The 25,200-nt window shown below is 42.3% G+C and overlaps 1 protein-coding gene across 5 annotated transcripts; it reads right to left on the bottom strand.

Annotated features, from left to right (window-relative positions):
* Window positions 1-975: 975 nt before the first annotated feature.
* On the bottom strand, window positions 976-25,200 carry ZNF133 (zinc finger protein 133). 5 transcript variants are annotated; one of them, XM_015063243.3, is made up of 6 exons: window positions 24,774-25,200; window positions 23,408-23,480; window positions 12,511-12,588; window positions 5,412-5,538; window positions 5,177-5,272; window positions 976-2,892 (listed from the first exon to the last, which is right to left on the bottom strand). In XM_015063243.3, exons 3-6 carry the CDS (start codon window positions 12,541-12,543, stop codon window positions 1,148-1,150), a joined length of 2,001 nt encoding a protein of 666 aa, XP_014918729.1. In that variant the 5' UTR covers window positions 12,544-12,588; window positions 23,408-23,480; window positions 24,774-25,200; the 3' UTR covers window positions 976-1,147. The 5 variants fall into 5 exon arrangements, with proteins under 5 accessions (XP_014918729.1, XP_014918727.1, XP_014918728.1 ...); XM_015063241.3 differs by having other exon boundaries at window positions 976-2,895; window positions 24,774-25,198; XM_015063242.3 differs by lacking the exon at window positions 23,408-23,480 and having other exon boundaries at window positions 976-2,895; window positions 24,774-25,199.

Below are 25,200 nucleotides of genomic sequence, written 5' to 3'. Positions count from 1 at the left end.
ACCCAAAAAACAAATAATCCAGTGAAGAAATGGGCAAAAGACATGAATAGACACTTCATGTCTATTCATGAAGACATGAAGACATCCAGATGGCCAACCGGCACATGAAAAATGCTCAACATCTCTCATCATCAGGGAACTACAAATCAAAACCATAAAGAGATACCACCTCACACCTGTCAAAATGGCTAACATTAACAACTCAGGCAACAACAGATGTTGGTGAGGATGTGGAGAAAGAGGATCTCTTCTGCATTGCTGATGGGAATGCAAGATGGTGCAGCCACTCTGGAAAACAGTGTGGAAGTTTCTGAAAAATTAAAAATAGAACTACCCTACAACCCAGAAATTACACTACTAATTTATCCAAGGGATACAGGAGTGCTGTGTTGTAGGGACACACGCACCCCAATGTTTATAGCAGCACTATCAACAATAGCCAAAGTATGGAAAGAGCCCAAATGTCCATCGATGGATGAATGGATAAAGAAGATGTGGTATATATATACAATGGAGTATTACTCGGCAATCAAAGAGAATGAAATCTTGCCATTTGCAACTATGTGGATGGAACTGGAGGGTATTATGCTATGTGAAATTAGTCAGAGAAAGACAAATATCATATGGCTTCACTCATATGAGGACTTTAAGATACAAAACAGATGAACGTAAGGGAAGGGAAGCAAAAAGAATATAAAACCAGGGAGGGGGATGAAACATAAAAGACTCATAAATACGGAGAACTAACAGAGGGTTACTGGAGGGAGTGGGGAATGGGCTAAATGGGTAAGGGGCCCTAAGGAATCTACTCCTGAAATCACTGTTGCACTATATGCTAACTAACTTGGATGTAAATTAAAAAAAAAAAACAAAAAACAAAAAATGAGTGGACTTCGGAGTCCAAGGTATCTGCACCACTCCTTATTCCCTATCTTTACAGATGAGTGAATGAGGTGCGCAGTCAAGGTCACAGACTTGTAAAGAAGCAATGTTTATTAGAACAAAAGGCCACAAAACATGAAGACTTAGTGTGGAGAAAGTGAACTGAGTCAAATGTCCTTTGACCGCTTACGGAACGCATTTCTCTACTTCAATTCAAGGAAGTGTAACAATCTTGATTACTCAGTCCTCCTCACCATCTGCACTTTCAAAGAGAGTGTAAGAGGTCGGGAGACTGTCCGGAACAGGCCTCAGAGTCAGGCGTGAGTGGCGGTTTGTAGTGGACAGATTTCGTCCTCCTGTGTCTGCTGAGATGGGACTTCTGGCTGAAGCCTTGGCCGCACATCTTGCACACATAAGGCTTCTCCCCCTGGTGTGTCATCTGATGTAAGACGAGGTGTGACTTCTGGATAAAGCCCTGGCCACACTCTCTGCACACACAAGGCTTCTCTTCTGAATGTACCCGTTTATGTGTGATTAAAGCTGACTTGTTGCTAAAGCCTAGTCCACACTGCCTGCACATGTACGGCTTCTCCCTCGAGTGTTTCCTCTTGTGCCTGATGAGACCTGCCTGGTGACCGAAGCCTCGCCCACACTCCCTGCACACGTACGGCTTTTCCCCTGAGTGTGTCCTCTGGTGTGCAACGAGGTTTGACTTCTGGCTGAAGCCTCGCCCGCACTCCTCACACACCATGGGCTTTTCCCCTGAGTGTGTCCTCTGGTGTCTGATGAGATTTGACTGCTGGCTGAAGCCTCGCCCACAATCCTTGCACACGATGGGCTTATCCCCTGAGTGTATGTTCTGGTGTCTGTTGAGGTGTGACTTCAGACTAAAGCCGCGCCCACACACCCCGCACACATAGGGCTTCTCCCCGGTGTGTGTCCGCCTGTGTGAGATGAGGGTTGAATTCTGGCTAAAGCTGTGTCCACACACTCCACACACGTAAGGCTTCTCTTTGGAGTGGGTCCTCTGGTGGTTGACAAGGGTCGTCCTCTGCCTAAAGCAGCGCCCGCACTCCTTGCAGGCGTAAGGTTTCTCCCCCGAGTGTGTTCTCTGGTGTGAGATGAGGTTCGACCGGTCACTGAAGCCCAGCCCACAATCACTGCACACAATGGTCTTCTCCTCTAAGTGTGTCCTCTGGTGTCTCACGACAGCAGACTTCTGGCTAAAGCCTTTCCCACACTCCCGGCACACGTAGGGCTTCTCCCCTGAGTGTGTCCTCCGGTGTATGATGAGGTTTGACTTCTGACTGAAGCCTCGCCCGCACTCACTGCACATATAAGGCTTTTCGCCCGAGTGAGTCCTCTCGTGTATGATAAGTGTTGACTTCCGGTTAAATCCTCGGCCACACTCCCTGCACACAATAGGTTTCTCCCCCGAGTGGGCCTTCTGGTGTCTGGCAAGGCTCTTCTTCAGACTGAAGCCCTTCTCACACACCCCACACACGTACGGCTTCTCCCCGGAGTGAATCCTCTGGTGACTGAGCAGGTTTGTCATCTTGCTGAAGCCCAGTCCACACTCTCTACAGTTGACCGTCCCAAATCCCAAGACTTCTATCCTCTTCAACAGTCTGTCCGCTTCCTCAGGGCTCCCCGTTGGAGCAGGGCTGGACTTGATTTCCACCCCTTTGATGCCGCTCCTAGAGCTCACTGGCTGCCTCTGGGGTGCCCTGGAGAACGTTCCCGAAGTCCTTTTCTTTGTCTTGCCAAACAGAGGCTTGGGGCCTTCTCTCTCTTGGCCTTCTGCTTTATCACTCCAGGAATCTCGATCAGAGGCTGGTTGCTGCTGCTTCTGGTCCCCTGGGCAGGGGTCCCCTGGCTCGACAGGAGTTTCTGCACACAAGCACGTAAAGACCCAGGGGGGATGGTTACACAGCATGTGTTGCATGTGGAACTTCTGACTGGAAAAATCCGAAGGGCAGAAAGGACACAGGTGGAGTTCCGGCTTTGGTTCTGCTGTAGAGAGAGAAGTTGGAGTCAGAATTGAGACTCAGTGAGGCAGCCTGAGCAATTCTGCCTAGTCTGACGGGGAGACTTGATTCCCTGTTCTTCAAAATGCTTACAACTTGAGTGCTACCCGGTCAAGACTTCCTTTAAATCACCTACTTTTCCAGGCTCAGAAAACCCACATCCTGGGGTGCCTGGATGGCTCAATCAGTTAAGTGTCTGACTTCGGCTCTGGTCATGATCTCACGGTTCATGAGTTCAAGCCCTACATCGGGCTCTCTGCTGTCAGCACAGAGCCTGCTTTGGATCCTCTGTTTCCCTCTCTCTCTGCCCCTCCCCTTCTCTTGCATGTGTGCTCTCTCTCAAAAAGCAAAAAACAAAAAACAAAAGAAAACCTGCTACTCAGCCTCTTCTATGTGGCCAGCTATAAAATAGCACAGGTGGTTTTGGCTCTTTAATTTTTTATTAAAAATTTTTTTCTTTTTGGGGCACCTGGGTGGCTCAGTTGGTTGAGCGTCTGACTTTGGCTTGGGTAGTGATCTCGCAGCTCATGAGTTCGAGCCCCACGTCGGGCTCTGTGCTGACAGCTCGGAGCCTGGAGCCTGCTTCGGATTCTGTGTCTCCCTCTCTCTCTGCCCCTTCCCGGCTCATGCTCTGTCTCTGTCTGTCAAAAATGAATTGGGGCGCCTGGGTGGCTCAGTCGGTTAAGCGGCCGACTTCGGCTCAGGTCATGATCTCGCGGTCCACGAGTTCAAGCCCCGCGTCGGGGTCTGTGCTGACAGCTCAGAGCCTGGAGCCTGTTTCAGATTCTGTGTCTCCCTCTTTCTCTGACCCTCCCCCGTTCATGCTGTCTCTCTCTGTCTCAAAAATAAATAAACGTTAAAAAAATTAAAAAAAAAATGAATAAAGGTTAAAAAAAATTAACATAAATAAATAAAACATTTTTTCTTTTTAAGTTTATTTTTTTTGGTAATCTCCACACCCGACATGGGGCTTGAACTCACAACCCTGAGATCAAGAGTCATGTGTTCCTCTGACCAAGCCAGCCAGGCACCCCTCAGCTCTTTAAATGGGGCCAATAGATAACAGTCTTTCCCTGCTATTACAATTACCTTCTAACAACCACCCACACGACATAAACTGTGTCCACAAGTATTTTCTCTGAGAGAGATCTAACCAGAGGACCCATATGTAAATGTCATGTCTTTCCCTATTTCCCCATGAGGACAAAGGGACAGATGGAGAGAGTGGTCATTCAGGTTGGAGAGCCCCTAGTATAGGAAGCAGCATAAAAACGGTTCAAGAATTGTGTGTGAGATGCCTGGAGGTCCCCCACTCACTAACAAAAATGTATTAGAGGATGACTTTGTGCCAGAACTTCTATAAGGTTTTCAGCAATGGACAACACGAACACAGTCTAGTCCACCACTGACTTAAAGATGTTCCCTCCTGGTGCACCTGACCAGTTGAAGCCCTGTTAATTTTCAAAATTAATCTAAATTAAAATTTTCCCAGACATCAATATAGATTTCTTCTTCTAGCACCTCACGTATAGAAGATGTTAACATTGACTGTAATTGTTTCATCAAAGCTGGTTCTAGTCATCTGAATGCAACAAATAACCAAACAATTTGAGAAACCAGGTATTGATTGTACTAGACCAACCTGAACACAATTTTCCTTGATCAATGAACCGAACTTTAAAAACCAACTGTATATACATTTATATTCCAGTATTCTATCCTATACAGAATGTTACTGTATTTGGAAATGGGGCTTGTTACTTAGCTTTTTCTAAAAATTTTTTTAAAGTTTATTTATTTATTTTGAGAGAAAGAGAGTATGTGCGTGAGAGCGCACAAGTGGGGGAGGGGCAGAGAGGAGAGACAGAATCCCAAGCAGGCTCCACACCATCAGCACAGAGCCCCATGTGGGGCTCAAACTCACAAATTGTGAGGTCATGACCTGAGCTGAGATCAAGAGTTGGACGCTTAACCGACTGTGCCACCCAAGCGCCCTGGAAATGGGGCCTTTAAAGAGGTAATTAAGGTTAAAGGGGGTCACAAGGGTAGAGGCCTGATCCAATGTGTCCTTACAAGAGGAGGAAGACACAGCCCTGCACTCGGGCGAGGATGAAGGTCTGGAAGGGAGGCCTCGCCTGGCGATGCAAACAACGTTCAGGAGTCAGGAGAACGGCTGCCCTCTCCAGCACCTGAGTGATGCCTCCTTTCTCCCACCCCCTGAGCCACCTGAAGCCCTGTGCTCCATTTGCCCAGTCTTCCCCACTCACCTGGACAGGTGGCTGGTGAGCATTTTCTCTCCTCTCTCCAGGTTTCCTTCCCTTGCTCCAGCTGCGTGATAAGTTTTGGTTTAGTAACCGGAATTCCTGTTCACAGGAAAAGAAAACAAGGTGGCTGTAGGTTAATGGGTTCAAGGGCCAACTCAGAAAGCGAGATGGCTACTTCAAGCATAGCCTAAAATGCCCAGCAGCAAGAAGGTGAGTCCTCAGAGATTCCAGGGCTTACCCAGTGAGACCAGGTTGCTGTAGTTTTCCAGCATCACCTCCCTGTACAGGGATCTCTGAGCAGGGCTCAGCAGCATCCACTCCTCCTGGCTGAAATCCACAGCCACATCTCTGAATGCCATGTGTGCCTGTAACAGAAAACACAGTCCTGCTCACTGAGGAGCCAGACTTGCCCATGACTCAGGGTGAGGGGAAGGCAGAGGGTTGCCCTGTGGGAGGCAGGTGAGCTATTAAGATTCTGCCTTTGATTGTGACCCTGATGCCACGTGTTAAACCTCTGTTGCTATCCAGCCAACAACACTTGAGAGTCTACTACGTTCAAGATCTTGGGTGGGCTGTTTGGAGAATATGTGCAAAAAGGGTCCCTAACTTTTAAGAGCTTTAAATCGAGGCAGAAAGAAGAGGAAATAACATATAAAAATTAAATGAAAGTAAAGCATAACAGACTTTTTCAGAATTTAAATGATTAAATAATATTACCAATCACGTTAGTATTGACGCATCTGAATGACTAAAGTTTATACAATTCAATAGTGGCACAGGCTAAACGGTAACTCAGTCCTTTCCCTAAATCCCATGGTCTCTTGGCTTCCTTGGATCTGAGAGGCACAAGTGGGTACTGGTGAAGTGCATGGGGTTGAATGTACTACCTGGGTTTGGGGTTCACTTCTGAGGTCAACAAGTGAAATGTAGACAATACTACATTAAATTTACAGCCCCACACTGTGTATGCTCCGGGTGGACCTTCTCGGCCACTCGACCTACAAATTCATCTCTACATTTGTTCTCATTCCCCTGCCCAGTTTTACTCATCTCCTTAACACTATTTAAAAATGGAGGACACAGATATCAGGAAAGGTATCCTGAGGCAGCCCCAGGAACTTATCTTAAAGGATGGGTAGGAGTCAAGAGGAGAGGGAAGTGCTAGGTATTCCAGATGAAGCATATGGGGAGCAGAGAAGAAGACACTGTGAGCAAAGGAAGGAAGGAAGCCACAACGTGGACAGGGAAGACAACCCTGGAGGAATAAAAGGTAGAATACAGAATAGGTGGAGTGTAGCAGTCTGTAGAATTTTTCATTTTTACTGTAAAATATACATAACAAATATTTTACTATAGCTACCATGTTAAATGTACATTTCAGTAGCATTAAGTGTACAACCATCACCACTCTCCGTCTCTAGAACTTGTTCATCATCCCATGCCGAAACTGTCACCATGAAAGAATAACTCCCTCCTCCTCTCAAACCCTGGTAACCACCATTTAGTTCCTATCTCTATGTATGTGGTTATTCTCCATACTGCAAATAAGTGGAATCACACAATATTTGTCCTTTTGTGTCTGGCTAATTTCAAGGTTTATTCATGCGGAAGCACAAACTCAGAATTTCTTCCCTTTTCAAGACTAAAAAAATACTCAATTTTATGTAAATACTGTTCATCTACTGATGGACATTTGGTTTGTATTCACTTTTTAACCACTATCAATAATACTACCTTGCAAATTGGTATCTAATAACCTGCTTTCAATTTTCCGGGGTATATACCCAGAAGTGAAATTACAAGAACAAATGCTAATGTCATGTTCACTTTTTTCAGGAACCAGTTTTCCACAGCAACTACATCACTTTACATCCCTACCCAGCAATGCAGACGTGTTTTAATTTCTCCACATCCTCACCAACACTTGCTTTTTTTTGATGACAGCCATCTAATGGGTGCAAAGTGGTACCTCATTGTGGAATTAATTTGCATCTCCCTAATGACTGGTGATGATAAGCATCTTTGCATGTGCTTATTTGCCATTTGTATAACTTCTTTGCAAAATATCTTCAAGTTCTTGGTCCGTTCTTGAATTGGGGTGTTTGTATTTTCATTGTCGTTGGGTTACAGTTCTTTATATATTCTGAATATTAATCACTTATAAGTGATTTGCAAATATATTTGCACAGAAATTTTAAATTTTGATGATCAACTTATCTGTTTTATTTCTTTTGTTGCCCGGATTTTTTGTGTAATGTCCAAGAAATCATCACTAAATCCAGTTTCATGAAGGTTTTCCCTTGTTTTTTTCCAAAGAGTTTCATAGTTTTAGTTCTTATCTTTTAGGTCTTTGCTCCATTTTGAGTTCATCTTTGTATATGGAGTGAGGTAATGGTCCAACTATATTCTTTTGCATGTAGGTATACTGTTTCCCCAGCAATATTTATTAAATAAGATTGTCCTTTCCACATTGAATGGTCTTGGTACTCTTGTCCAAAATCATTTGACCATATACATAAGGTTTATTTCTGGGCTCTCTGTTCTATTCCATTAGTCCATAATTCTGTTTTTATCCCAGTACCACACAGCTTGGATGACTGTAGCTTTGTAGTAAACTTTGAAATCAAGAAGTGTAAGCCCTGCATGTTTGTTCCTTTTCAAGACTGTTTTGGCTATTCAGAGTCCCTTGAAATTTCATATGAATTTTAAGATGAACGTTTCTATTTCTGGGGGAAAAAAAATTCATTGGGATTTTGGTAGCGATTGCACTGAATCAACTTGGGTCCTATTGTCATCTTAGCAATATTAAAATTTCCATTCATTAACTTGGTGTCTTTCCATTTCTTTAATTATTTCAGCAAGGTTTTGTACCTTTCAATGTACAAATCTTTCACCTCCTTGCTTAAGCTAATTTTTAAGTATTTTATTCTTTTTGATGCTATTAAGTTTTTCTTAATTCCCTTTTCGGATTGTTCATTGTTAGTGTTGTAGAAATGCAGCTGATTTTTGTGTGTTAATTTTGTTTCCTGCTATTTTGTTGAATTTGTGTATTAGTTCTAACAGGTTTTTGTGTGTCATTTGCAAACAGATAATTTTACTTCTTCCTTTCTGATTTAGATTTCTTCCTTCCTTCCTCCCTCCCTCCCTCCCTCCCTTCCTTCCTTTCTTTCTTTCAACTTTTCTTGCCTACTTACTCTGGCTAGAACTTCCAATACTGTGTTCAACAGAAGTGGCAGAAGTGAGCTTATTTGTCATATTTAATCTTACAGAAAAAGCTTTTAATCTTCCACCATGGAGTATGTTAGCTGTGAGTTTTCCACATATGACCTTTATTATGTTCAGGTAGTTTCCTTCTATTCCTAGTTTATTGAGTATTTTAATCATAAAAGAGTGCTGGATTTTGTCAAATACTTTCTGCATCAGTTGAGATGATCTTGAGGTTTTTGCCTTTCATCTGTTAATGTGGTATATTTGCTGATGTTTATATGTTGAAGCATCCTAGCACTAAATCCCACTTGGTCAGTGGAATTCTTTTAATACGGTGTCTAATTCTATACAGCAACATAGAATTCTTTTACTAACATAGAAAAGCATATAATTCTTTTAATATGCTGAATTTGGTTTGCTAGAATTATGTTGAGAATTTTTGCACCAATATTCATAAGGGATTATTGGCCTGTAGTTTCCTTTATTGTCTTTTTCTGGCTTTGGTACCACAGTGATGCTCACAGAAATAGCTAGGTAGTGTTCCTTCTTTCTTTTTGGAGGGAAATGTTTGAGAATTGTTTTTCTTTAAATGTATGGTAGAATTCACCTGTGAAGGTATCATGTCCAGGGCTGTTCTTTGTTGGGAGCTTTTGATTACTGATTCAATCCCCTTACTATTCTATTAAGGAATTTTATTTCTTAATGATTCTGTCCTGAAGTTATTCTGTTTCTAAGAAGCTGTCCATTTTAGCTAGGCGGTCCAGTTTGTTGGGGCACTATAGTTCTTAACAGTCTCGCATAATCCTCATTTCCACAGAATCAGCAGTAATGCCCCACTTTTGTTTCTGATTTTAGCAATCTGAGCCCATTTGTTTTCTCAGTCGAGCTAGCTAAAAGTTTTCAGTTTTGGTAAACTTTTTGAAGAACCAATTGTTTTGTTTTATTGATTTTCTATATTTAACTCTGTTCTTATCTTTATTATTTCTTTCCATCTGCTACCTTGGGTTTAGTTTGTTCTTTTTCTAGACTCTTAAGTTGTAAAACTACATTGTTTCCTGGCAATCTTTTTCCTTTTCAATGTACATATTGTAGCTATAAATTTCCCTCGTAGCACTTCTTTTGCTGTATCCCATAAGTTTTGGTATGCTGTATTTTGTTTTTATTTGTTTATAAATATTTTTTAATGTTTATTTCTTTTGAGAGAGGGAGAGAGAAAATCCCAAGCAGGATCCATGCTACCAGCACAGAGCCCAACACAGGCCTCAATCCCATGAGCCATGAGATCATGAGCTCAGCTGAAATAAAGAGTCGGACGCTCAACCGACTAAGCCACCCAGATGCCTGTGTTTGTAAGTATTTTCTAATTTCCACTGTGATTTCTTCTTTGGTCCACTGGTTGTTCAGGAGTGTGTTGTTTAATTTCCACAAATATGTGAACTGTCCATTTTCCTTCTGTTATTGGTTCCTAACTTCATCCCACTGCGAGAGAAGATACACAGATCTTTTAAATAAATCTATTGAGACTTAATTTGTTGTGTAACATATGGTCTATCCTGGAGAATGTCCCAGGTCCCAGGGGTACTTTGTTGTCAAGCAGGGTGTTCTGTATAGGTCTGTTAGTTCTGGTTAGTTTATTGTGTTCTTCAAGTCCTCTGTTTCCTTACTTCTGTCTGGTTGCTCTATCCATTGTTGAGGGTGGGGTATTGAAGCCTCCAACTATTGCTGTAGAACTGTCGATATCACCTTTTAATTCTATCAACTTTTGCTTCATGTATTTTGAGGGTCTGTTATTAGGTAGGTAAGTATGCAGAATTTTTATATCCACTTACTGCACTGAACTTTTTATTAATGTATAATGTCTTACCTTTGTAATCTTGTTTGGCTGAAAATCTATTTTTCTCATACTGGTATAGCCACCTCTATTCTCTCTTGGTCATTATTTGCATGGAGTATCATTTGCTATCCTTTTGCTTTCAATGTATTTGTGTCTTTGAATCTAAAGCGAGTCTCTTATAGACAGTGTATAGTTGGATCATAGTTTTATTGTTGTTGTTGTTATACATCGTGCAAAATCCTGTGTTTTGACTGGAGGGTTTAATACGTTTACATACTATGTAACTTCTGATAAGAAGGGACTTCTGCCATTTTGCTATTTGTTTTCAACATGAGTTGTAGCTTTTCTGAACATCATTTCCTGCATTACTGTCTTGTTATTTAGTTGATTTTAGTACATTAAATTCCCCTCTTATTTCCTTTAGTGTACATTCTATATCTATTTTCATTATAGTTATCACAGTGATTAAATTTAACATCCTAAAGTTTTAAGACCCTAATCTGAATTGATATCAGTTTAACTTCAATACACAATTCTTCTCTCATATAGCTCCATCTTCACCTCCTGTCATTATTAAAGTCATAAAATTACACCTGTATGCATCATGTGTCCAAAAATACAGACTCACAATTGCGTTTTTTGCTAAGGCATTAGTCTCTTAAATCATGCAGAAAAGAAAAAGTGTAGTAAACCAAAGTGACAATAACACTAGCTTATATAAGTGCAGATTTATTTATTTTTACTGTAGAACTATTTCTTCATATAGCATCAAGTAACTGTCTAGTATCCTCATACTGCAACCTGAAAGACTCCCATTAGCATTTCTTGCAAGGCAAGTCTAGTGGCTGAAAACTGTATCACCTCTTATTTTTCTGGGAATGACTTCTCCCTTACTTTTGAAGGACAGTTTTGCTGGATATAGAATTCCTGGTTGACAGTTTGTTGTTTTTTTTTTCTTTCAGAACTGAATATATCAACCCATTGTCTTCTGGCTTCGAAAGTTACTGATTAGAAATCTGCTGATTTTAGAGGACAGTTTGTATGTGACACACTGCTTCTCTCTTGCTGCTTTCAAGATTTTCTGTTGCCTTTGGCTTTCAAGGGTTTTATTACATTGTATTGTGGTGTGGGTCTCTTTGATAGCTTATCCTACCTGGAATTTGTTGAGCTTCTTAGTTCCTTTTTAAGTTTTCTCTTTATTGATATTTCCATTTTGTCCTAACATAATTCTCTTGACTTTCCACATCTTCCTTTAGCCCAGAGAATCTTTAAGACAGCTCTTTTAAAGTCTTTGTCTAGTAAGTCCACCATCTGGCCTTTATCAGGGAGTTTCTATTGATTTATTTTTTTCCTTTGAATGGACTGTACTGTCCTGTTTCTTTGTATGCCTCAAGATTTTGTGTGTGTGTAAAACTGGATATCTGAATCTTTTAATATGGCCGCTTTAGAACTCAGATTCTTCAGTATTTTCTGGATTTTAAAACTGCTGTATGCCACTGCACTGAGATTCAGCCTAAGGTGTAAACTTAGGGTTTCCTCAGGTCTTTCTTATGCTTTTCTGATCCTGTGCTTTTCCATAGGCATGCATGGTAACTTTCTAAATAACCTGTATGTGCAGTTCTTTTGGATGTTCTAGTCTTAAAATGTCTGGCTCCCAAAAGGGGAAAAAGGGAAAAAATAAAGGGGAAAAAAAACCCTGCCAGGATCTAGTTCTTTAAATCCCCTACTTCAGTCAGAAGGAGTTGTAACAATGGTTCCCACTTATGTAATCAGAAGCAGCAATCAGAGCACAGGTCCTCGATATTTGGAGGACAAGGTCCTTACTGTCCACCCTGGCTTCCACAAGCTGTCAAACTGCTCCAGGTACACATGCATGGATTTCTGCCATGGGGATGGGGGTGGGTGATGGTTACTGCACTAAGAGCTGAAACTGACTGTTCCAAGCCTTCCTTTGGAAGCTGCAAGCATTCAACTAGACTCCAGAGTTCCAAAATATTACATTAGACAGATTCTGGGTGCTTCCTACCTCATCATTTTCCCTGATGTCACTCTCAGCTTGTAAAAGTTTTAAAGCTGAAGAAAGGAATACAGACTCTATCCTGCCCTATAGAACTGTGTGTTGTTCAGAGTTAGCCACTTGGTGAATGACTTAAGTCATGGGTCGAACAGGTTTCAGGTAAGGTAAATCATATGTCCAGGACTAATGCTAGATTCTGCCAGGTATCATCAAGGCAGTCAGGATAAGAGAATGTGTCCATCCTGAAACAGCCAGTATGGAAATACAGAAAACACTCACCATTACCCTGGCTTTCCGGGACCCTGTGGCCATTTTTCCTGGTATCCCTAAAGAAGGATGATATCTCAGAAGGCAGATCTGGGTAAGGAAAACAGAAATGAAAGGGTGTCAGGTGGAAATGCTCTCCCCATCAGTGAGGCAGGGCCTCACTTGGGGGAAGGGGGAAGCGTGGCACGATGGGGAATGTAACAGGCTGATTCCCTATCAGGGCCCTGGAAAAAGGTCCAGGGAGCCAAGCCTTCAGCAGGGTCAGTTCCAAACTCTCCTGATCAAAACAAATTAAACGTAAAAGGAAATTTCTGAAGCCATTTATTTGGCAGTAGGTGATATTAAATGCAGTATTATGAATTTGAAGAGTTGTGAAAATGGTATTCTGTTGTTTTTCCAAAGAAATACATATTAAAGTATTTATGGATGAAAATGATTAAAAACATTTTAGAAAAAAATGAGACAAAAACAAGAAACAAAGATTGCAACATGGTGATGGCTGTTAAAGCTGAGGCTTTATTATAATATTCTTGCTTCTTTTGAACATGTTTGAAATTCTTCTGTTAATAAAGAGTTATTTTAAAATTCTTAAACACCACCAAAAAAGCTTATGCAATATGGTAAAGCATTAAGAAATGTTAAATCAAGATGATGTACATAAGGATGGTAATTATGCTACTGTCTATTTTTGCGCTTTCTCATTAAAAAGGCAAAAAGTATACAATTTTTCATTGGATAGCCAGGACAGAAAAAAACACAACAACACTGTATTGAGAACAAAATTAGCAAAATCGAAAGCAATACCTGGGGACAGAAACTGGTAAGAATGAAGTATCAATTCTAAAAGAATAAAGTATGACAACTCAAATTAAACTAATAAATATTATGACTTGGATGAAGTGGTCAGGAAAGAAGTAAAATAAAACTGCAAATCACTCATAAGGGAAGTCAGAAGACATTTTTCAACAAATGTATTTTTGTGGTTTAACTTCATTCTATTTAATTATACAGGCAATTAAAATCTGTTAGTGTTAGAAAGAATCCAGAGTAGTCTGAAGATTATAAAGGAAAAAGTTCAGTTCTCTTTCTGGACTCTGCCCCAGGCCCACATTCAGGTAACTGCTGTTAACTATTTCATGAGTACTCTTTGATTTATAATATTGTCTCTTCATTTTCATTCATATTTGGGTACACATGCAAATAATGTTACTTTCCTATAAATAAAAACCATCTGTATAATTCTTTGACTTGTGTGCATTTAATATTTTGGGGTTATGTGTACACCAATACTCACAGACCTAACTCAATTCTTTAATTATTATTACTTTATTAAAATGTTTGTTTATTTTTGAGAGAAAGAGAGAGAGAGAGAGAGAGAATGTGCAAGCAGGGGAGGCACAGAGAGAGAGGGGAACAGAGGATCTAAAGCAGGGTCTGTGCTGACAGTAGAGATGTGGGGCTCAAACTTGTGAACTGCAAGATCATGACCTGAGCAGAAGTTGGAAGCTCAATAGACTTAGCCACTCAGGTGCCCCTATTTTTTATGAGAGAGAGACAGAGTGAGAGAGAGAGAGAGAGAGAGAGAGAGAGAGAGAGAGAAAGCACGAGTAGGGGAGAGGGGTAGAGGAAGAGAGAAAGACAGAATCTTAAGCAGTCTCCACACTCAGCACAAAGGCCAATGTAGGGCTCAATCCAAAGACCCCGGGATCCTGACCTGAGCTGAAAACAAGAGTTAAACACTCAACCGACTAAGCGACCCATGCACCCCTACTCCACTTATTGATAACTCATACTATGTCCATCAGCAGACCACATTTTCTTTAACAAAGTGTTCCTCTGTCAACTGACAGACTGTAGTGTTTATCACTAGAAAGTTCAAAGCAATACCTTTTTGCAAACCTTTTTGCAAACATGTCAGTATTTCTGTATGAGTGCTAAAGGAGTGTAATTACTGGACTTAATACCAAACATATGCTCACACTGCCAAATTGCCCTCCAAAGGCCGACAAATTTACAATCCCAATGACTACACAATAAGTGTGCCCCTTTCCACACTTTTGGTAACACTTGATTCATCCAAGGGATTCTTCAAGTAAGATGACTATAGGAAAACAGTTGTACACATGCAAGAGTTTGAGGAATTCTATAGTCATGAGCTCTTTGTGAGGAATCGACTGGAAGATGAACATTAGACATAATAGGACAGGACAGGGAAAACCAGGTAAAGACCTGATAGTGAGCATTTAATATACATAATTGTAGATCTAGCACTAAATGGTGGGTAAGAGTGGGGAAGAAAAATATATACTAATGGTATAAGGCCTATGTGTCCAGATAAAGTAGAAATGCCACTAAAATGGGAGAAAAGGCAATAGGGAAGTAGAAAAAGTTTACTGAATGTTGCATTAGGTAGGAGGTAAAGGGAAAACAAATGAAACCACAGAATTTCTAAAAACAATGAAAACACTATGGATGTGTGAGATTTATTTAAAACAGTGAGGTGAGGGAAATGTATAGCTTTAGATATTTCAATAAAGACAAGAACATAAATTAATGAACAGAAAAAAGTATAATAAGTGAAATCTTAACTTCTTAAAAATTAGTGAAATGAACACAGCTATTTTAGGAAATGAGAAAATATAAATATTCAAAATAAGAAAAGGGGAAATACTTGACTCCAGTTTTTTGAAGTGTCAATGTACTGGGTTTAAAAAAAACAACCAACTAATTGTTTTCACTTGCCTTCTACTCCAGAAAGTAGGAGAAAAACAAAAACTAAGAAAAGCAGAAGAAAATGTCTTTTTTTTTTTTTTTATAAAAAGAACAAGTAGCATTAGATTCTGATACTGAGGACAGCTTCTATCAAACTAACCCTCTTACTAACAACTATAAACCCTACTCAAAATATAAAAAACAACTATTTGAAGACACTACAACCAGAAGCAGTCAGAAACCAGAAGGGATATGATCCTTGAAAGGAAGGACGCACATGGGGTAAGACCTGTATTTAACTGTCTTTTCATTTAAGGGCGCTCCCCAGTACATGTGGCACATGGGGAACAGATCAAAAGTCTGTGGCTTCCAGACTTCCTGGAAACCATATGGCATAATCCTAGAAAAGTGGCAGCAACAAAGGATGGAGCCTCAAATCTACACAAGCCCCTCCCACAGTTGGCTGAATACATAAGGCAAGACAACAAAGAGCTAACGTGGATAACAATGGATGGAAGGTCAAATGAGCTGTGCAGGTGTCTGCTACTGTTCACAGGTGAGACTGAGTTCAGAGCTTGAGGCCAATCAAGTAAAAGATTGCTAAATACCTTAGATAACCTTCTACTGAAACACAGGTAATTTACACAAAACATACATCCTGTCAGCATACCTAGACAGAGAATATTCTAACTTCAAATTACTTGTAATAAAAATAAATAAGACATAAAACACTAAACCAGTGAGCTATCTCTTATACTCCCTACACAGAGCCATCGGGGAGCAGAAGAGGAGCTAAGAGGGAAACTACATGAAAGAGAGAAAAGAGGCACTGTGTGGACTTAGTTGAGAGGAAACGACCGCCCAAAAAGAAAAGCCACCATATATGAGAAAATACTGATAGGTCAGAGCACTTATAAAAGGGAAAGGACTTAAAAAGGGTAGGCAGACAGAGCACAGAAGTCTCGGGAAGGTACAGCTCCAGGGGAAAGGGGGATCACAAGCAAGGAAAAGGCACCTCTCGGCAATGTCAAGATAAAGGGAAAAATAAGCAAGGGGGGGGCGGAAATACAGGGCCTTGCAAAACAGAAGAGAAAGAGGAAGAGGAAGAAGGAGGAGGAGGAGGAGGAGGAGGAGGAGGAGGAGGAGGAGAAGGAGAAGGAAAAGAAGAAGAGGAGGAGGAAGAAGACACAATATCTCCTCCTCCTGCAATCCAGTAAAGAAACCATACTAGCTACACTGACAGAAGAGTTTTCCTGAACTAGAAAATTAGAAACACACTAGATCTTATTTGCTAGATTTCTGTCAACAGAAATGCAGATGAGCAGTTCTCCTGTATAGAAAACCAAAACAGAAAATGAGAATCCAAAGTTCAGCTAAAGAAAATTCTACCAAAAACAAGTGACACAGAAATAGCTGTAATAAAACTCTAAGCTGAGTTCAAGATCCTCAAACATTTGGGCATATGAGAAATCATCTTGAATCAAAAATTCAAATTTGTACCTATGTTATGAAAATGGATAGAACTGAACTTATTGTGATACATTTCCCAATATATACATGTATCAAATCATTATGTTGTACACCTTAAACTAATGCAATGTTATATGTCAATTATACTTCAACAAAACTGGAAGCAAAATTTGAAAGCTAAAAACAAAAATGGGCCAAAAAGAAAAGAAAGAAACAAACAAAATGAAAGTTGATTGAACTTCAGAAAGAAATTAAACTAAGTTACAAGATACTGAAGAAGAATAGATTGAAATGAAAACAGGATGGGCACTTAAGTGTAGCAGGAAAACCACTTAAGAGAATAAAAATGAAATAAATAATGGGTCGGAGAGAAAGTGGTTGAAATGGAAAACAGACAAAAAAAGGATTATCACCCATATAATTGTAGTTCCTGAAGAAGAAAACAAAAACATACAAACAAAAAAGGAAACAGTATACTTAAAACTATAGTCCAAAGGGCACCTGGGTGGCTCAGTCACTTAAGCATCTGACTTCGGCTCAAGTCAAGTCACGATCTCATGGTTGGTGGGTTCGAGTCCTGCGGCCGGCTCTGTGCTGACAGCTCAGAGCCTGCAGCCTGCTTGGGATTCTGTCTCCTTCTCTGTCTGCCTCTCCCCTGCTCACACTCAGTCTCTCTGTCTCAAAAATAAATAAAACATGAAAAAAAGTTTTTTTAAGCTATAGCCCAAGAAAACTTCAAAAATAGATGACCCGAATCTAAATATGAAAGGGCCTACTTCTGAGTACCAGAGAAGTTTACTCACAATCACCAACTTCAAGGTATCTACTGGAAAAATGGTCAGGCTTTTAAGAACAAGACTCCTAAGTGATTCCAAGCAAAAAATTTACCAGACTTCCATCATAATGATCAAAAGCATCATTCAACTGTTGGGCAGTGCTCAGAATGTACAATGGTGCAGCCACTATAGAGAACAGTATAGTGGTTGCTCAAAAACTTAAAAATAGAATTACCATGTAATCTACCAATTCCACTTCTGGGAATATCCTAAAAGAATTGGAAGCAGGGACTCAGACAGATATTTGTACACTTATGTTTTGTTTTGTTGCGAGAGAAAGCGTATGTGCACGCACAAGCACGAGTAGGGGAGGGACAGAGAGAGGGGGAAGAGACAGAATCTTAAGCAGGCTCCATGCCCAGTATGGAGTGTGAGGCAGGGCTCAATGTCACAACCTTGAGATCATGATGTGAGCTGAAATCAAGAGTCAGACACTTAACCGACTGAGCCACCTAGGTGCCCTGTACACTTATGTTTATAGCAGTATTCATAATAGCTAAAAACATGGAAACAACCCAAGTGTCCATCAACAGATGAATGGATAAACAAAATATGACAGACACACACATGGATATTAAAAGGAAATTCTTACAAAGGAAGTTTTGACACATGCTACAACATGGATTAAACTTGAAGACATTAGGCTAAGTGAAATAACCTGTTAGAAACAAAAAGAGAAACATTGTATGATTCCACTTATATGAGGTACCTAGAGTAATCAAATTCACATGGACGGAAAGTTGAAGAGTGGTTGAGAGGGGCTCAGGGTAAGGGTAAATAGGGAATTATTGTTTAATGGGCACAAAGTTCCAGTTTGGAAAGGGAAACAGCGAGGTGAGGGAAATGTATAGCTGGAGATTTTAAACACAGCTAACTTAATCAGGAAAAGAGAAAGCATAAATATTCCAAATAAGAAACAACAACGGGGAAATAAGTACCAAATCACCAAAACACATTTTTTAAAAGTAATTTAAGAGTATTTTTCAGATCTCCATAAAATAATTGTACACCTAGATGAAGTGCATAACTTCTAAGGAAATATAATTGACCCTAAATGGTCACGAGGGAATTCAACCAAACTTTCAAACCAGAGTCCCAGTGCTCTAAATACTGTCCAGGAGCACTGAAAAATGAAGGGAACTTCCCTATTCTTTTTATAAAACAACTATAATGTTGACACCTCAACTTGATGGCAGTTCGGAAAATTAAAAATTAGGCACCTGGGTGGCTCAGTCGGTTGAGCATCTATCTGACTTCAGCTCAGGTCATGATCTCACGGTTTGTGAGTTCAAGCCCCACGTCGGACTTGCTGCTGTCAGTGCAGAGCCTGCTTCAGATCCTCTGTCCCCCTCTTTCTCTGCCCCTACCCCACTTGCACTCTCTCAAAAATAAAACAAAACATCAAAAAATTTTATAAAAAAATTAAAAATTAAAGACCATTATCACTTATGAATTTGGAGCAAAATTCTAGAAATATCGGCTAAAAGACTCCAACACAACTATAAGAAAATATTTCATCAAGACAAAGTGGGATTCCCAGAAATTCAAGATTGGGTCAATATTAGGAAATCCATTGCTATAATACACCTTATTAATCAACAGATCTAAGGAGAAAAACCAAGTGTTTTTATGCATGCTGAAAAATTATTAACAAAACTCAGCACCCATTCGTTACTTAAAAAAAAAAAAACTCAAGAATATAAGATTGAAGGATTTTTAAAACTTTTTATTTTGAACTGATTTTAGACTTACAGAGAAGGTACAAAAATATCGGTTCTCATATAACCTTCATCCAGCTTCCTCTAGTGTTAACATCTTAGAAAACCATAGTACAATGATCAAAACCAGGAAATTAGCATTGACACAATACTGTTAACTAGACCACAGTCCTTAACCAAATTTTGTCAGTTTCTCACTAATGTCCTTTTTCTGGTCCAGGATTCAAATGAAGTTCCCACATTGTATTTAGTTGCCATGTATGTTTAATTTTCTCCACTTTGTGACAGTTCCTGTCCTTTCTTGTCTTTCATGAACTTGACACTTTTGAAGAATATCTCTCAATTTTGGATTTGTCAGATGTTTTTTCATGATCAGAAGGAGGTTAGTTCATTTTTGGCTAGATTACTTGAGAAGTGATGTCATGTCCTTTTCAGTGCACTGCATCAAGGGGTTGATGATACTCATATGTCTCATTACTGACGATATTAACCTTGATCTTGATCACTTGGTTAAGGCGATGTGTTGGGTTTTTATAATTAATAAGTATTTTGGGAGAGATACTTTGAGATCATACAAATATCCTGTTTCTGTTCAAACTTCCACTCACTAATGCCAGCATGCATCTGTGGGATGTGTCCGCAAGACGTATTACTGTGGTATTTACCAAATGACGATGTTCTAGTTCCCTTTTTGATTCTAAATTCGTTAACTGCTCTGTAAGCAAGAGCTGTCCCTTCTCCCTCATTTTTAAATTTATTCAATTATTTATATCAGTATGGATTCATATCTTATCCTATGAGTTACAAGAGAATATCATCACTATTTTCTTGCTCAAATTATTCCAGCTTCAAACATCGGGAGCTCTTGCATGTTGGCCTTGTTCCTGTTTTAACCAATAAATGTGGCACAAGTGACACTGTGCCAGTTACTGATTTAGGTCTTAGGAAGGCTGGAGAGCTTATGTTCTAGGGAGGCCCAAGATACCATGCAAGAAGTTCAACTCCTCTGCCAGAGAGACCATGCAGACGCCCTGATACTACATGGAGAGAGTGAGGCCCAATTGTCCCAGCTGACCCCAGCCTTCTAGTCAACCCATAAAGGGCCAAATATGTGAGGGAACCGTCTTTGAGGTTCCAACCCACACAAGTCCCTGAGAGACTGTGGCCACAGCCAGATCTATAACTCACACAGAGCAGAAGAACCACTAAGCTGATCCCAGTGGATACAAAGACTTGTGAGACATTATAGCATGCTGATTCTTTAAGCCGCTAAGTTTTGGGGGGGTTTGTTCTGCAGCAATCAATAATCAGAACCCTTCCAGACATGCTATGGCGTCTTCCTCTTCAACCTACTTAATGACAGTAGCACCTTCCCTCTCGCCCATGTGCCTACTCAGGCACCAGGACTACTTCCCCACTTGCCACATCAAGCCCATTACCTGGGCCAACCAGTTCCATCTCCAAGAACTCTCTCAACCCCTCCCCGCTCCCACACCAGCTGGGGTAAGACAATGGTCACAGTCTCTCCTGATAGGGTCTGCAGACCCTCTCCCAACATTCCAGTTGGCCTCATCCATTCCTACCAGAATTGGCTCCATATACATATGGCTGGATCGTTCATTCATTCAGTAAAATATTTATTAAGCTCCCACTGTACAATAGGCACGATTCAGACACTGGGGATACAAAAGTGAACAAAGGAAAAAAACCTGCCCTCATTGACACGAAAGTCCAGAGGAGGAAGATGGGCATACTCAATTAATGAATAAAACACACAGGATGCCAGGAAGTGATGAGTGAGGTGAAGACCAATACGGCAGGGAAGGAGCAAAGTAACAGAAGCAGGGTGGGGTTCTGGAATTGTACCTAACGGTTCGACATGGCCTCTCTGACAAGGCAACAGAGTAGAAATCTGAGGGATATGGAGTGACCAAGCGGGTAGCTCTGAAAAGCGACAGTTCACTGTGCTTGGTGTGCTGAGCATCGCAGGTCAGAGACAGTGCACAGTTAAGGTACAGAGTTCACTGTGGCTGGGGTGCTGTGTTTGAGACCACGTTGGGGAGATAAAGTTCAAGTGTAAACACGGGGCGGGGAGATCAGACTCAGCTTTGCAGGATACTGGTTTTGACTTTGGGATAAGAAGCCATTGGAGGGTTTTGAGCAAATGCATGACACAATTTGATTGACATTTTTTAAAAACAATTTTATTTTTTTAATTTAAATGTTTATTTCTGAGAGAGAGAGAGAGAGAGAGAGAGAGAGAAAGAGAGAGAGAGAGAGAGAGAGAGAGAGAGAGATTGTGTGTGGGGGAGGGGCAGAGAGAGAGGGTGACAGAGGTTCTGAAGCAGGCTCTGCACTGGCAGGAGAGCCCAATGTGGGGCTTGAACTCACAAACTGTGAGATCATGACCTGAGCCAAAGTCGGATGCTTAAACAACTGAGCCACCCAGGTGCCCTGACTGACATTTGAAAAGATTCCTCTGGGGGCGCCTGGGTGGCTCAGTCGGTTAAGCGTCCGACTTCAGCTCAGGTCACGATCTCACGGTCCGTGGGTTTGAGCCCCGCGTCAGACTCTGGGCTGATGGCTCAGAGCCTGGAGCCTGCTTCCGATTCTGTGTCTACCTCTCTCTCTGCCCCTCCCCCGTTCATGCTCTGTCTCTCTCTGTCTCAAAAATAAATAAACGTTAAAAAAAAAAAATTGAAAAGATTCCTCTGGTTGCCATACTAATATAGTTTAGGGGGACAAGGGAAGATGCAAAGGGATCATTCAAGGGCTCTGATCATCCAGGTGAGTGAGGTGAAATGGTGGTCCGGGCCCCAGTGGAAATAGTGGAGACTGGAGATAGTTAGAGTCCAGATTTGCTTAGTGGGGATGGAGTGTAAGAGCAAGAAAGAGTCAAGGGTGACTCCAAGGGTTTGAGCCTGAGCAATCTGAAGGAAGGAGATGCCATGTCCCTGCCCCTTATTAGAGCTTATTAAACTCCCTGAAAGAGTGGTCTATACTCCACTTGGGCAGAGCACGTTTGGGAGGTGACCAGAGTTTACTGTCGGACACATTAAGTTTGGGATGCCCAAGAGATACCCAGGAGGAAATTCGAAGTAGACAGCAGGAGACTAGAATTTGGAGAGGAAGGCATGGGTCTAGGCTGAACCTCGAAGATGGCATTTAAGGCCTGGAGAGGAGACGGGGTCACAAGGGAGACAGTATGGCTGGAGAAGATGAAAAGTCCAAGAACCGAACCAGGGCCTTCCACAGTAGGGATCTGGGAGAAGGGAAGCTGGCAAGAGAGAGGAGGAGTGACCTATGAGATAGGAGGAAAACCCGGAAACCAGGAGCAACCAATGTGAAAGGGTATTTTAAGGAAGAGGACGTACGCAACTATATAAAATGTTGCTGAGAACGGACTATGGCTTTAGCCACAGGGAGAGCATGGGCACCTTGACGACAATGTGTTTCAGTGGGGAGGGCCAAAAAGGCCTCATAGGAACATTTAAGAGATGAAGGAAGGACAGACATGGAGACAGCAAGCAGAGGCAATTCTTTCAAGCTTAGCTCTGACGGGAAGGAAAAACACAGAGCAACAGCTGGAGGGGGAAATCACGTCACTGCTCTGCTCCCTGCTGCCCTCAGATCAAGGCCACACTCACTAACTTGTCATTGAGGACTCATTCCAATAACACCCAACCCACACCTTTCCAATCAGATCTCCCCTGTGAACTTCCTTCCCAGCCAGCAAGAACGACAACTCTGTGCCCTCACACTGCATCACCTGCTTAGTCTAATTGGGTGCCCAATCCTCCAAGAACTACATCATGATCCAGTGGGACAGTTGGACAGTCACAGTGCAGCCTGGGAGCCCAAGAGTCCTGAGAGTGTCGACTGTTCTGCTGCTGACAAGGACACTGGAAGTACTGCCTGGGGAAATCCGGGAATGTTCTACAGTGGGATGGCATCTGAGCTCAATCAACAGGGTTTATACTGAAGCAGAGAGGCATGGAGAAATCAAAGGGGTCATGAATGAGGGCACAAGGTCTGAAGAAGAGTCCCTGTGAAAACTGTCACCCTGACAATGGGCCTTCTTTCCTGGGGATGGGATATTGTAGGACACAAGATGCAAAGCTGAGCAAAGAAAACCCACTGTGGTTCGCCAAGCAAAAGGTAAAGGGTCCCCACCTGAAGCTGGATTGTCAGGAGCCCGGGAGTCCTCTCTTTTCCCACCAGGCAGTCCTCTCTGGGCAGGCAGGGGCTGCAGGGGGCAGAGCAAGAACAAAAAAACGTTCAGAGTTACAGGAAACCCTCATGCTCCAGTAGGGTAGGGCCTCTTCCAACCTTCCTTCCTTTAAGGAGGAATGGACCTATCACAGAAGAAAAGACTGTGCACAGCTTGCTGGGAACACAGCTTGCCCTGACACGCTGCTGACACTGAGCAGGAGCTGATCCTCTCTCACCTTTGTTCTTAGTAAGAATAGTACTTAGTGGGCCCTGAGTATATACGAGTATACACCAGAGGCTGTTCCAGGCACTGTGAGTTTTACCTTTCTCCTCACCCAGTGAAGTACAATTTATTATCTTCATTTTACAGATGAAAGAATTGAGGCACAGCAAGGTCAGTCTCTTACCGGAGGTGGCACAGCTATAAAATGACTGAGCCTGGATGAAATCTGGCTGCAGAGGCCATATTCTTAACCAGTGAGGGCAGTGATGGTAAATCTCTGTGGGTTGCAAGGATTCTCAGTGTATCCATGATAAGAATCAAGAATGCTCCCTGGGTGATAAGCACTGAATTTGAGTAATGGGTCTAAAGAGTTCTATCTACTTCTGTTTGAAATTTCTCCATAAAAAGTTAAAATGGAACTTAAAATTCCAAAGCCCGTTCACACCAGAGACGTGGGAATCTGGGATTCCTGTGGACAATGACGATCCTCGGGACCTTTGAAAAACTCGCCCAGTGGACCCTGGCCCGACCTCTTCCTCCAAGGCCGGAACCCAAGGGCGACCAGCCAAATTGAGAGCCTAGCATCGCGCCAAAATGGCCACTCCACACCCAGTGCAACTCGGGCACGTCTGGCCAAGCCAGCCTGCCCATCGTCCCGGCGCGGCAAAGCTGAGGGGTACACCCGAAAAAAGACGATCAGCACCCACCCACCCAAACCCCAGACACGTGGCCCCAGGGACGGCTCCCACACCACCACCTGGGAAATTATCAGACCCCCAAAGCCTACTTACTAAACTCCCCGCAAACCCGGGGAGTTGTGACACGAGCGACCCCCTCTCCCAATATCGCGATTTCGGCCAAGGCCGAACCTGTCCCCACCCACAAGAATCCCTGGACGAAAGGCCCAAGCCCAGCACCCACCACCACTGGACTTCGCCGCTGAGCTTCCCCCACGTTCCTCGGAGATGCGCGCCCACACCCCCAAAATAAGACATCCGGGAGAGCACGGCCTGAGCCACGACAGCGTGTCCCCACACTACCTCCTCTCCCCGCCATCTGCACCGACCCCAGCCTCAGCCCAAAGACTAGCCTTTCAGGACCTACCTTTCCGCGCCGGGAAGGGCACAGTTGCGGCAAGGGTCCCACGGGAGCCTTACTCGCCAGCACCACCAAAGAACAAGGGGTCACTCCAGCCACCAGCTGGGGACCTACTTCTGTAGGGCGCCGGGACTACACTCCCCAGCATCCTCGGTGTGGCGCCGGGACCACACTTCCCAAGATGCTCCGCGCAACCAGACGAGGGCTGACATCCCTCGGCTTCCACTGCCCTCCCAGGGAGCCGTTTCTGGGTAATGTGCCCGGTCACTGTGGAGAATGACCACTGTGGCACCTGGATCCCCGGTCTTTTTTCTTAAATCCGCGTCCGCAAAACATGCTTCCCGGGTGAAGCTTCTCGACCTGCCGTGACCTCCACTCTAACGCCTCGGCCTCAAAGACTACACTTCCCAGTGACCCTACTGTGACTTCCGCA

This window comes from Acinonyx jubatus, chromosome A3 (genome assembly GCF_027475565.1).
Source record: "Acinonyx jubatus isolate Ajub_Pintada_27869175 chromosome A3, VMU_Ajub_asm_v1.0, whole genome shotgun sequence".
Lineage (NCBI taxonomy): Eukaryota > Metazoa > Chordata > Mammalia > Carnivora > Felidae > Acinonyx > Acinonyx jubatus.
Note: the sequence above shows the minus strand (reverse complement) of the source record. Positions and strands in the feature narration are given on the sequence as shown.